General features: G+C 36.7%; 3 protein-coding genes across 3 annotated transcripts; 2 read left to right on the top strand and 1 right to left on the bottom strand.

Moving 5' to 3' along the window:
* Positions 1 to 287: 287 nt before the first annotated feature.
* LOC107796455 (early nodulin-like protein 15) lies at positions 288 to 1,603 on the top strand. The gene is made up of 2 exons (XM_016619226.2): positions 288 to 673; positions 1,046 to 1,603. Exons 1-2 carry the CDS (start codon positions 478 to 480, stop codon positions 1,393 to 1,395), a joined length of 546 nt encoding a protein of 181 aa, XP_016474712.2. The 5' UTR covers positions 288 to 477; the 3' UTR covers positions 1,396 to 1,603.
* Positions 1,604 to 2,828: 1,225 nt separating this feature from the next.
* LOC107796456 (nucleoid-associated protein At4g30620, chloroplastic) lies at positions 2,829 to 12,141 on the bottom strand. Its single transcript, XM_016619228.2, has 7 exons — positions 11,959 to 12,141; positions 11,089 to 11,228; positions 5,185 to 5,285; positions 5,039 to 5,078; positions 4,799 to 4,870; positions 3,225 to 3,281; positions 2,829 to 3,116 (listed from the first exon to the last, which is right to left on the bottom strand). The coding sequence occupies exons 1-7, from the start codon at positions 12,056 to 12,058 to the stop codon at positions 3,042 to 3,044; spliced, it is 585 nt and encodes a 194-aa protein (XP_016474714.1). The 5' UTR covers positions 12,059 to 12,141; the 3' UTR covers positions 2,829 to 3,041.
* A 708-nt stretch (positions 12,142 to 12,849) lies between these two features.
* LOC142169556 (uncharacterized) lies at positions 12,850 to 13,404 on the top strand. The gene is made up of 2 exons (XM_075231430.1): positions 12,850 to 13,021; positions 13,115 to 13,404. Exons 1-2 carry the CDS (start codon positions 12,850 to 12,852, stop codon positions 13,402 to 13,404), a joined length of 462 nt encoding a protein of 153 aa, XP_075087531.1.
* Positions 13,405 to 13,659: the final 255 nt, after the last annotated feature.

Below are 13,659 nucleotides of genomic sequence, written 5' to 3'. Positions count from 1 at the left end.
TTATGTTGGAATATTTTTCAAATTTTGAACAGTGTTTTCGTTCAGATTTATCTTTACATGAAAAGTGGCTAAATTTCGATTACTTTTGAAACTGTGGCTATTTTTCAATTACCGCTTGTAAATTTGGCTATTTTTGAATTTCTCCCGGTTTAGTTTGTGGGCTGCAAATATGTGATGAACAAGGCCCAACACACAACTTTGCTCCTTGGACCTTTGTGAATTATTTTAAAAAGTTTTAACCGTTGTTAACGTTAAAGCCAAAAATTACAGATTTCTAGGATAGCAAACCTTTGGCTGCTTTATTCTAACGCCTAGTTTTCTTGCTTCACCCACGTCTCCCACCTTACCTCGTCACTATATACAAAGAATCTGCTATATAATTCTAACCTCATTCCTTCCTTCCACTTCTCTTCAAAATACCAGCAAAGAATCTGTTTAAAATCAAAGAAAAACTTTTTTGAGCTTATTCACATCAAAATGGATGGTTTTTCAAGAAATGTGCTTTCTTCTTCTCTAGTAGCTGTTCTCTTCTTCTTCCTCCTCTTGAGCTTCTCAGAAGCCAGAGACCATTTGGTAGGGGGGAAAACTGATTCTTGGAAAATCCCATCTTCAGAATCAGATTCCCTCAATCGATGGGCTGAAAAATCTCGCTTCCTCATTGGAGATTCTCTTGGTATATTATAAATCTGAATTTATCTACAAATTTTCACACTGGGGGGTTAATCGAATCTCCTTTTTCTAAAAATTTTACTATCTAGATAGGGTAAAAATAAAATTTTATGTATATGTAAGAGATATTGAATCCCCTAGATATAAGAAAAGTATCTAGTTGAATGACATATGTGACTTTAGTGCTTCAATTGTTCAAATTCTAAATGTAGTATTTCTTATGTTATTTTGAATTCCTTAGAACTCGACTTTTAATTAACAAAATCACTTGAAACTACAAAAAAATAATGTTCTCTTTTTTGTGTACATATAGTGAATATTTCTTGATATTGTTACATCTGATTAATTTTTTTATATACTTTTTATCTTTTGGCAGTGTGGAAGTATGATGGGAAAAAAGACTCAGTTTTACAAGTGAACAAGAGGGATTATGTGACATGCAACAGTTCAAGTCCAATAGCAGTGCACAATGATGGGAATACAAAGATAGAGCTAACAAATTCAGGAGCTTACTATTTCATAAGTGGAGCAAAAGGGCATTGTGAGCAAGGCCAGAAACTGATAGTAGTGACCTTATCTGAGAACAACATGAGGAGATTCATGGGTGCACCTGCACCTTCTCCGACAGAATTTGAAGGTCCAGCTATGGCTCCTACTAGCAATGCTATTAGCTTGAAGGCTAGCTTGGTTATAGCTTTTGGGGTTTTAATGGGGTTTTTTATTTGATGTGAGAGAGAGTTTTGAAGTGATTTTCATGGTAATTTGATTGATAGATAGATAGTCAAATGGTGAGAGGGAAAAGGAGGAAGATGGGGTTCTTAGTCTTTTTCTTTTGGTCAATATTCTTTGATTCAATTTGTTCTTTACTTTTCATTAAGTTATTTCAAGCTTTATTTTATTGTTTGTTCTTTATGGTAAATTGAACTTTTATTTCCGTCCATTCATTAAGTTTTTTATTTATTCCAGTTAATATCCTTGGATGAAAAAACTAATCAAGTGTCATATGCTGGAAACTGAAGCTCGTCTGTGTTCATTTTGAATACAAAATTTGAGAGCAGCATAGTTTTTTCTGTCCAAAAAGCAAATAAGGGCACAAACTGTTTTGCCTGTAAAACTAGAACAAACAAAGGAAAAAGAAAACTGTTTTTTAATGCCAATGCTCTTTTTTTTAGAGTTAAATTCCTTTTACAACCCACATTGGTTTCCTACATCCACAGTGTGTGTGTGATAAGAGAAGCTAAGTGACAATCAAATTTCATCACATGTTGGATGTATACTACTATCAAGGCTTTTTTTTTTTTTGGGGGGGGGGGGGGGGTGCTGCGTGGGGGTGGAGGGTGATTTTGATTTAGGCCACAACCTCAAAAACAGGAGATTGTGGAAGACAATTCAAAAACATATTTCTGGACAAATGAACAACTCTTTCCTTACTCGACTTGCCAACAATCAATTCAAACTAGTAACCAAGTTCCGTACACGTCCAGGATTTTAGGAAAAGGGAAAACTCAAATGACATCTAATGAATGAGCGCGGGCTGCAACAGTGGGCACAATTGGAATTGCGTAGGCAGAATATACATAACCTCGCAAGTGCCGACTGCGGCTGATGCATTGAATGATTTTCACTTGGAAGAAGAAACTTCTACTTCAAAGTCCAACGACGGAAAGGACAAAGCGAGGGAGTGGAAGAAAAATGAAAATAACAATACTAATGAAGACAAGGGGAAGGGAAAGCAAGGAGGCTGGAACTTCCAAGAGCAAAGAGAAAGGTAGATTCAGTGGCTGTTTCCTTTATGATGGGTGCGCCCCATGCTCATGATTTAGTACCATACTCTATGATTTATTACTCATACTACATGGCGAAACATCGCCAAAATGAAGATTTCTGTGCAAGCAGTATTTTAAATTACATTGCACTTACTATTGAATCTGTTTTGCAGACTGTTGGGCATTTGTTTCTGGGTATGTGTAATTAGCATTAACAGTAGTGCAGGGTTCAATAGATGCATCTAGAAAACAAGCGGGAGATAGATTCCAATAAGTCTAGATTCAATATAAAACCTTTCATTGATGCATAAACAAGGACTAAATTCCTAAGCAGAGAGAAGCAACACAAGAAGCAAGATGAAGTCCAAACAGAAGGTTGATGTGAGATGAGTATAAAGAACCAGCCAATCATTTGCTCCTTTTAGCTTTACTGTGTTTACTACAACAAAAGAAAGTCACAGCAAACAAAGGGAAAATCTAAATTGGCAGCTCAAATAATTATAAATGTGTAATACATTCCTCAAAGTCAAACTTAATCGGTAATGGTTAGTAGAACATTACTGTAAAGTTCATAAACAAAACTGGAGCTTCTTTCTGGGAACTCTATTATTTCATTCCTTCACTTAGTCCTGCTGGCATTCCTAAGCTCTGAGCAAGATTGTTCATTCTCTCCTTCATGGCCTGCAATTCAAGACATTATAATTCATGTGTCAAATCGTAGAATCAGGAAAGCGGATACCAGATGATCAAAGGCAACCATACGACAGAGCTGGTTTTGTAGTTTCTCACCAGTACACTTTTCTGGTGTGCGTCCTTGTAGGCCTCTGTTACTAAGAGAGAGAGTTTCTGCATTCAATCAGTGTACAGCAAGCTCAATAAGAACAAGACCAACAAGTTTCATAGGCCACAAAATTTTAACTTAACAGAGTTAGTTTTGACCAGCCCGAATCTTATTTCCTTCCTTTCATTTGATTTGTGGGAAGATGTTACAGAAAGCTTCCGTCTGAAGTAGAATATGATTATTCATACTGGTCGGTTTATTGACAAAACATTCTCCCGAGTAAATAGATAATTTTAAACTAAGTACCTGTTACCTATCCTCTGCTTCTCAGACTCCTTGTTATCACCATTATCAAGGTCCTTCTTGTATGCCAATGTTTATTTCTTTCCTTAATTACTACTCCATATATTTATCTTTGCATGAGTTTTATGGTTCTACACCAATTTGATTTTACAGAACACACCCTGGAGTTCGAACTTCAAGAGTTTTTTTGTGTCTCCAAGTGCCCACATTGATCCTTTAAATTCTCTCTGCGATTGAGACACCAAAAGGAAGTGCAAGGAAGTGCTTGGTACGTATTACAAAAGCATCCCACTTGTATTGTGTAACATAGGAGTATGACAGGAACATGGCCTAAGATTTGGTATTTGTGACATGAGTGGTTGAGCGTAATTTGTTTTGGGTGAAAAGCTACTCCAGCCATTTATTACCCTCAGTTCAGTATTCAATAGATTCAGTTATAAATTGGTTTAGCAAGTCAATGGATTCAGTCTTCAATTCGTTCAGCAAACCGTTAATGGAAATAACGCGCAACAATCTTATTCAAAACGTTTAAATCTCAATGCAAAATCACAACTTGTGTAAAAACAAACAGATAAAAAAGCTAACATTTGATTGGCCAGCCACCTTCCACGAGTGGTTGCCAGCTTCCAGCAGCCATTGGATTAGCCATAGGGTTTCCACTAATTTTGCCACCTCTAGTGCTCAAAACTACTAGTCACAGGCAATAGATTTATTAGTTATATCAAGAGTTTTGGAGTAGCATGGTCAGTGGAGATTCACATAATCGACCCTAACTTGCTTGGGATTGAGGCGCAGTTATTGCTGTTGTATCAAGAGTTTTCAAAATGATTCCAGAACAATATTAAAGGCGTCTAAGGTGAAAAAGGAGGAAGTGATTAAAATGCTCCACATTTACTTGAATCAAGGAATTAATAGTATCAGGAAATATGCTCGCAATATTACTTGTATGATTATTCAGTATTGATCTTTCATCGCTAGAAGTAAGAAAAACATTATAAGGCATCTATTGATAGGTTTGATTGTGCAACAGCTGCCAAGTCTTTAATTTAGAATCAATATAAAGTAAGCAACTGTTAATACTTGCCCATTCTCAAAAAAAATTAAATACAATAAAGTAAGAAACTGTTTACAGTATGTACATATGATAGGAGCAGAAAGCCTAGTCATACAACCTGATGTGCACTCAATGCACTATAGCAGCTTCATGCAGGTGCAAATAGGTCATAAATTATGATTATAAAACGGTGATGAAGTTGTAAGATAGAACATATAAACTTACTTCCGGTCCCAAGTCCATTGCAGCCTCAGTAATTTCAATGCGCACTGGCTGTTGGTTACCAGAAAGCGTTGCCTACAGAACAGCCCACATCAATATGTAAGCAGTCACAAGACATCAAAGAGAAAAATCATTTCAAGCACCATTTTTTACTCTTTGCGGGTGTATTGGTGTCCAAATGAGAGAAATGTGGAGGGATAAGATGAGAAACAAAAAGCTATTTTTGGGAAAATCAACCAATACCTTTATAAGCTCACCTTCACAATAGCCATCGAACTCTGCACTGTAAAGTAAACAGAAAATTAACACATATTCTTAGAGCAAAGAGTAATGGAAGAGAGGCTGAAAATCATAAAATGGGTACGGAAAAATTTATCAGGAGCACCTACACTGCAAGTTCTTTTTGCACACGAACTGCCTCGACTTGAACAACCATTTGTGCCTTCTTTACTGTTTCATATAGATTTTGCATGTTTCCAAGTATTCCAGCCTGGATTCAAGTCAGATCGATCATGACAAAGAAACATGATGATTTTGATATCACCTGAGACCACTAATTACCAGACTACGCTTAGTCTTTGAAGGAAAGTGACTATACATGAGCAGGAAGCTAGATACAAAAACATAAGAACAGAAAAATCTACCAACGGTCAGTAACTAGCATACATTCCGCAGGAATGTGATATAGAGATAGTGGAGAGACTGTACATAACTGCTACATGAAGTAACATCTTTCAAATGCATGAAATCCATGTAGAAGTAAAGAGATATATAAGCTATGCCCAAAACTATGAAAGAGTGGAGGCATGGGAACACTTATGAATAGAGAAGGACTCTCCCTGCTAAATGGAGCACCTTTTTCCTCATTCTCGTCAAGCTTTGCAGCAAGTATTCTTCTGAGTATTAAATACAATAAAGTAGTAGACAGTAGTAGTATTGGGGAACACTTATGTTTAAGTTAATTTATAAGATATCCTTTTGAGTAAATTGAAGTATCATCTCTAATTATGTACCATGGAAATTTCTGTGTAAGTAAATTCGAGAGATATTCTCTAGAGTAAATTGGAGTGTCATCTCTAATTTTGTACTCTCTGGTTTACATTTCTGATATAGTGGAATTCCTCCTCCTCGTTGCTGGACGTAAGCATTATTGGAGAACCATATAATCTATAAGTCCCTATCTATCTGCTATTGGTGTCATTATCAAATTTTGTTGTCCCCTTCAAATCAAAAGTACAAGTTCCTTCTAACACTACTTAAGGCCTTCTTAAGTATTCTCAAGTAGAAATGACTGCAACTTATAATAAGTATTCAATTTTAGCATTGAAGTCCTGGATGATGCTGTTTAGCATTTTTGGTGAATCATGCACAACTCTTTTCAGGGCATCATCGATTTGCACTTTGCTCTAACAAGAGAGAGTAAACTCTCAACATGTCCGCAATGCTTGTTGTCTATGATTATCCCGCTTAAGAATTTTTCGTTGTGCTCTTATTATTTTGATAATGAAATCTTACACTTACTTCAAAGTAATGCTTCAAAGATTGATGAGTTTGCTAGCATTATTTTGTTAATATCATATTTTGCGGACATCTTGTCCTCCCCATTGCCACGTTCTTTTGTTCCTCACTGAAAAGTATCAAACTTGAACAAGATCAGTCAAAGCAAGCCGAAATCAACTTGAATCTGAACACTCGGCGAACAGTTTGCCATTTCATTTTTGTCCCAGGAAACTTTGGATTGTTTTCCAGCTCTGTATCATCAGAATCTATCATAAACTGATACTTGAAGGTGATACATATTATACAATGAACATAACGAATCAGTTTACCATTTTATGCTTGTCACTTAATGATCTACACAGCTTAACTCGAAACAAAACCTACAGCATCCTTCATTCCATCAGCCTCAGCCCATTGTACTATCCTCAGCACATGCACTTTCTAACCTATTTCAGCCTATGGTAATCTGTAACCCCCCCCCCCCCCAAACCCAAAAAAAAAACCTTCTTCTCTGAATGTCTTTGTAGGAACTGATATTGCAGATGTTATGCTTTTCAGATGTTCTGCTTACATGGGCCATACACTTCAGAAATTGTTCTTTTCATGTTTCTGATCTTCAGATGTGATTATTTATAATTAGGATTCTTCTTTGCATCTTGATGCATCAGATTCTTTTTCCCTTTCTAGGGTTGGCAATGGAACGAGGGATTTTTTTTTTTTTTTTTTTTTTGTAGTGGTGTCCGGGCCAGCTTGTGCGCACTTCAACTACTTCACCCGGTACCTGCTATCTGTCACTAGCAAAACTACTGGGTAACTCTGTCCACCAAGGCCTAGCACAAGTATTGGGCAACTCTGTCTACCAAGGCTTAGGCAGAAGGGATGAAATCACTTGGGATATTTTGTCTAAGTTGGGATTTGAACCTGATACCTCATGGTTCTCCTCCTACTTCATTTACCATTAAGCCACACCCTTGGGTGCACGAGGGATTTAATTTTTCACTTTATAGTTATGCTATTTAGGATGTCAGAAATTGAAAAGGGGCAACATTGCTTAGTGTACGTGTAACACCCCGGAAATATTTCTAAGTGTTTTAAGACCATTAAGAAGTTTGACGGGTACTAATTATATCAATTCGGGTATGAACAAGACTGGTAATTTGAATGATATCAATTGATCATGATAATATATGTATGAGATGTATTAAAAATGGTTTAGGTCTAAGAAGAGCCCTAAGGCTAAGTCGAGTTGAAAATTATATGATGGGATAAAGTTTCAAGTGAGTTTGCACAAGATCTAACTTCAAACAAGCATAACTCCCAAGATATGAAGAGTTATATGGTGTATAACCTATCAAATTAAAGCCATTTGAGTCTAGTTTCCAACGCATCAAACCGTTCGTCATTTGGAGATTTCTACAAGAAGTTATGACTTTTTTACTAAAGGGTGACAGAACAGCTACGCGAGTCTTGCGTAGCCTACGCACCATTGCGTAGGCAAAATCACCATGGAAGTGAAGGGGAGGGTTAAGCTGCGTAGGCTACGCAGCTCATTTTCTATAAAACAGGGGAGGTTTGGGGAGAGAGAAAAATATAACATTTTTGGCTAAGTTTTGGGTTCTAGAGAGAAGGTGGAGCATCCTCAACCCAAATATACATCAAAGGTGAGTTTTATGATATTTTTATAATGGATTAACACTAGTTAATGGTAGTATTAACATCTACATGGATTGAAATTCATAGGGATTTCTCTAATCTTCAAGAATCATTCAAAAGGGTTCAAGTTAGGGTTTGAGCTACAAGAGGTAAATTCTCCACCCTATACTTAAATACAACTATGGATTAAGTATTTGGAATGTATTGTGAAGTAGAAAGTACCAATTGGTTGAAGAATTATGCTAGTCCTTGAAATGGGTATTGTGAGTTAGGATTCTTGAATGGAGAAGAAGATGAATAGTAAATTTTTTAATCTTGTTAGGATGGTTGGTGATTCTAGTGCTTCAATAGCTTAATAATGATTAAATATTGAATCATATAACCTAGATTGGGGCTTAAAGGCCAATGATGAAATCTATTAAGGATAAAAGGGATATGTATGGGTGAATTTGGATTGTTGAAGACTTTAATTGAAGATTTGAGGGTCGAGTTGATGTCGGAATTTGGTGAAATTTGTATGGTTGGACTCGTGGTTGGATGGACGTTTATATTTTGTAACTTTTGTCGGGTTACGAGACATGGGCCCCACGGCCGATTTTTGGATGAAATTTCGGATTTTTATGGAAAAATTGTATTTTCATATGGAATTAATTCCTACAATTTTTATTGACTGAATCGAATTATTTGTGGCTAGATTCGAGGCGTTTGGAGGCCAATTCACGAGACAAAGGCATAGCGGAATAAGAAATTACACGGTTTGAGGTAAGTAACAGTTTTAAATTTGGTCCTGAGGGTATGAAACCCCGGATCATGTGTTATGTGATTGGTTTTGAGGTGACGCACATACTAGGTGACGGGCGTGTGGGCGTGCACCGTAGGAATTGTGACTTGGTCAAATTCCATGGAACTGTGTAGTTGAATTATCTGTTGATATCCGTACATTCTCTACGTGTTAGGGAAAATTGAGTTAAGACTCGTATTAAAAATCACGCTTAGACATATGCTGTTATTATTGGTACCCACTGGGGTCATTTATGTGGTTGAATTATATGTTCAATTTGTAATTTCACACTCAGTCATGTTTATTCATTTCATATCATATCTCAGTCTCTGTTGCTATTTATTAAAATATCGTATTATCAATTTTGGGCTGATTATCATGATTTCTGAGAGCTCGAGAGACTGGAGAGGTTGATGACTGAGTGAGGCCGAGGGCCTAATTGTGAGGATATTTATGGATCGGGATGCACGCCACAGCATGTTTTATTGATTTATGCCATGATTGGCTTGATATAGCGCTTGGGCTGAAGGAGCCCCTCCGAAATCTGTACACACCCCCATTGAGCGTAGGTACCTACTGAGTGCGAGTGCCGAGTGCGAGTGTCGACTGCGAGTACTGAGTGCGAGTGCCGAGTGATGAGTGACTGTGAGAAATGAGTGACTGTGAGGTTGGAGTGAATGGGAGGACTGAGTGACTGTTACTCTGAGAGGATGCATTGATTTCATTATTTGCTGCATTTCAGCTGTCATATATCATTATTTTGAAAATTTCGGAAAAACATTATTTTTTGTTTCGGTCAAACTTGTTATGAAATTTCATTGAAATCTTAAATGTTGAACTTGAGAGCATGCCTACCCTTTTATGTTGGAAGGTACTGTATTTGGACTTAGCTGAGAAGCTCGTCACTACTTTCAGTTCCTTATTTATTATTGTTACTTGCTGAGTTAGTTGTACTCGTACTACACCCTGCACTTCGTGTGCAGATCCAGGTGATCCCGGACACAGTGGGTGTTGATTATTTCACACAGTTGATTTTCCGGAGATTCGGAGGTAGCTGCTATGTTTCGCAGACCTTGTCTCTCCTTCCCTACCCTTTTGTTTATTGTATTTGGTCTCGGATTATTATAGATCGGGTTTCCCAGACTTGTAATGTATAGATGCTCATGTACTCAGTGACACCAGGTTTTGGGAGTGCATTTATATCAGTATGTGTGGGGTTTTCTCTTAAATTAATTATTATATTTTCCGCATTTAAAAGAAATTGTGGTTTATGGAGGTTGTCGGCTTGCCTAGTATTAAGATAGGCGCCATCATGACAGGTGTGATTTTTGGGTCGTGACAGTACGATATCCCATCCTTAATCACTTTAGTGGTGAAACTTCATAGCTGGTCATAGTCAAAACCTGATGGCGTAAAGATACCTCACAATTCGGAGTTTCTCGACTCCTTATTGTTAAACTTGCCATTTTGGCAGTTCTTTAGCTCATTTTACACTTCTATTGCGCAATTTGTTTATCATATGCACGTGATGCAGCTCCAGGCCAAAATGATGCAGCAGAAAAGCAGATAATAAACAAGGAAACAACATGTCACCTCCTAACCAATTAGCTAAACAAAGTATATGTAAGCCACATCCTAGCTCTTATAATCCCAAGTTAACCCAGTTTAAACTTAAAAGTATGAAACACGATTAACTGACCAGCTTTAGATACTGAGAGAAAATCCTAACATCCTAAAGTGCAAAACATTGTCCAACCGCATCGCTTATTTCTATAGATACACCGTTTAACTTTTACTCAGCAAATTTATATTTCTTATGAGAATTAAAATGTTTGCACTCAAAATAATGGTAATCATATTTCCCTCAACTGGCTCTGGACGGTACAACTACTTGTTGGATTTAAAGAGCCACTTTAAACAATTAAAGATCAAATGTACTCACAAGAAGAAAATTTTAAATGTGACTTTTGCAACTAAAGATGCACGAAAGACACAAACATCCATAGAAATTACATCTAAAACTTTCATTTATAGGGGTTGCACAAATTCCTTGACATGTAAGCCAAAAGGGATTAACCAAAATATTATCAGCCAATGGACTAATTATCGAACAAAGAGGCAAAGGAAATTGCAATACTGCGCCGACTCGTGTAATCATAAAGCTATCTAAGAATTCATAACCATGATGGGAGACCTCAAGTCCAAAACGACTAAAATCCTGCTAAGGATAGCATGGAGATCACATTCAGGGTTGTCCAAAATATGGTTTAACTCATAATTTAGATAAGAATCAAGTAGATTGCACCACAAATTTTGCACAAATTATGTTTTATCAATTAAAGAAGAAACTATTCTGCACCTTTGAGGAATTATCATCACTGTTACTATCCTTTTTGCCACCAAATAAGCCTTGAATATGGAAGGATCTCCTAGCTTTCTGTCCATCTCGTGACGATATACTTAAAGGACCAATAGGTAGAGTACTTGAGTTTGATTTACCTAAAACACGATGAAGTTAGGGCACATTAGAATCATTCCATGAATTAATCAGAAGCCGTTAAATTGCAATAAACATCACAGAACAGTTTAGAAACTAAATGGATTTGCAAGGAAGAAAGGCAAGTAAACACGAACAATAAAAGACAACTGAAATAGACTAATATATTCTGCCTAATCTAATAAAACATTCTCCTAGGTAGCTGGTTAACCCTGGTAAAAAGTAAAGACCAAGCTTTTCGCCTATCAGAATGATTTGGATCAGAACATGTAAAAGGACAAGCACCAAGCTCGCGCGGGGTCCGGAAAAGGGCCGGACCACAAGAAGGTCTATTGTACGCAGCCTTACGCTGCATTTCTGCTGGATCAGAACAAGTAACATTAAAAAATCACTTTCATTGAACTTGGTAAAATCAAATGGTGAAATAGCTCAAAATTGAGACTTTTTTAGGTACAGAGGTTGAATACCCATTGAATTTCTGGTAATAAATCCATAATTACAAAGGTATTTGTAAATTTAAAAAAGAATCAAAGAACCCAAAAGAAAAAGAAAAATTCCCAAGCTGTACAATTGTAAGCACTAACACATCAAATTTAAAAAAAGCAATAAAGCAACCAAAAAGATAGGATTCCATACAAGTTAACCCATATAAAAAAAATATATTTGCTAATTCAATGAATTACACGTAATATTCTTCAAATTTGCTAAAAAAAGATAGGGACATGAAATTACAGAAAGAGAATGAAGAGGAGGGGGGGAATTTATGGTCAATTGATATTCTGTGACAATTGGGGAATTGAGCTGTTAAGTTTGCACTTGCAGAAATCGCCATTACTAAACAACGAACTAAAAAACTTAAGCTTTGGGGACTATTACTTTTCAGCTGTGCCCTCGTGGTGGTTTTAGAGTGGGTCAGATTTTTTTTTTTTCTCCATCTTGTTTTTTTTGGCTAATATGGCAGAGAAAAAGTACATCCATTACTGCATGTAGTACAATACAGATATTGCACTGGGAAAATCATATAGGAATATCTCTTTTCTATTTCTTTTCAGATGGCATGGCAATTCCATATATCTGGATAGTAATAATATTAATATCCATTCTAGCTCTGTGCTGGGGCGAGTCCCAAAAGGTATTTATTGAAGAAATAGATACGTGAGAAGCACATGGGTTATTAGTTAGTTATAACTAATTTACAGAAGGATTAGTTAGAAGTTAGTTAGCTCACCTTCCTCTTAGTGTTTTAACTTAATGATGTAGCAGTAGATCTCAGATGTATATATACATAGCTAGGCTTGTAATCAGATCAATTTTCTAGAATAAAAAAATCTGTTATTTCTCTCTTCCATATATTGAGAGCTTTCTTCTAGAAACTCCAATTCCACCGTTAGAGCTCAAGCTAGAGCTCAACTCTGATCTTCATTATGGTATCAGAGCAGGAGATCTAAACAGCAGTAAGCTAAGGACATCAATTCCAGTTGCTGCAATTTCTCGTTCATCTGGAGAATCGAAGACATTTCTAGTTCGAGCTAGGGTTCAATAGCTTCTGAAATCAATTTGTAATCTTCTTCTGTTTTTAGAATATAAGTGAAGGAGTAGCGATTCATTCAAATCTCAACATTCATGGCGATTGACGAAAAAACTTCTGGAAGCAGTACAGGAATCACCATTGATCATCATCATCCTGTATTCTTACAACCATGTGATACACCAGGTAGCTCGTTAATCTCTATTCAACTCAAAGGTACTGAGAACTACGCGCTATGGAGTAGATCAATGAAAATTGGATTAATTGGTAAAAGTAAATTAGGTTTTGTGGACGGGAGATGCATAAAAGATAAATTTGATAGATCCCTACATGAATTATGAAAAAAATGCAATGCTATAGTGCTATCTTGGATCATGAATGCTGTGAGTAGTGAGTTGTTTAGTGGAATCGTGTACAAGTCTAGCGCACACAAAGTTTGGACAGATTTGAAAGATAAATATGATAAGGTTGATGGATCTAGAATTTTTTACCTGCACAAAGAAATAGCTACACTGTCTCAAGGGATTTCTTCAGTGTCAGCACACTTTGCTAAGTTGACAGATCTTTGGGAAGAATATGATGCTCTCACGCCCTATCCAGGATGTGATTGTCCAGAATCAAAAAGTTATGCTGAGCATTTTGAATACTAGAGACTGCTGCAGTTTCTGATGGGCCTAAATGAATCCTATAGTCAGCCTAGAAGCCAGATATTAATGATGACTCCAGTTCCAAGTGTTAACAAGGCATACTCCATGGTGATATCAGAAGAGAGACAGAGGTCTTTGGGAAAATTCACACAAGCTGTTGATCTATCTGATAGAGTTGCACTATTTAGCAACAAGGGAAGTGTGAATTCAGGAAACAATTTTAGACCTAGGAGAAACAATTTGTATTGTGATTTCTGT

The sequence above is a fragment of the Nicotiana tabacum genome, chromosome 15 (assembly GCF_000715075.1).
Source record: "Nicotiana tabacum cultivar K326 chromosome 15, ASM71507v2, whole genome shotgun sequence".
NCBI lineage: Eukaryota > Viridiplantae > Streptophyta > Magnoliopsida > Solanales > Solanaceae > Nicotiana > Nicotiana tabacum.
Note: the sequence above shows the minus strand (reverse complement) of the source record. Positions and strands in the feature narration are given on the sequence as shown.

Coding starts and splice junctions, on each gene's coding strand:
- LOC107796455 (XM_016619226.2), top strand. CDS start 478: ATGGATGGTTTTTCAAGAAATGTGCTTTCTTCTTCTCTAGTAGCTGTT. Junction 674..1,045: donor CCTCATTGGAGATTCTCTTG/GTATATTATAAA, acceptor ATCTTTTGGCAG/TGTGGAAGTATGATGGGAAA.
- LOC107796456 (XM_016619228.2), bottom strand. CDS start 12,058: ATGGCGATTTCTGCAAGTGCAAACTTAACAGCTCAATTCCCCAATTGT. Junction 5,079..5,184: donor GTGCAAAAAGAACTTGCAGT/GTAGGTGCTCCT, acceptor TTTACTTTACAG/TGCAGAGTTCGATGGCTATT. Junction 3,117..3,224: donor CACACCAGAAAAGTGTACTG/GTGAGAAACTAC, acceptor CTTGAATTGCAG/GCCATGAAGGAGAGAATGAA.
- LOC142169556 (XM_075231430.1), top strand. CDS start 12,850: ATGGCGATTGACGAAAAAACTTCTGGAAGCAGTACAGGAATCACCATT. Junction 13,022..13,114: donor AATGAAAATTGGATTAATTG/GTAAAAGTAAAT, acceptor GCAATGCTATAG/TGCTATCTTGGATCATGAAT.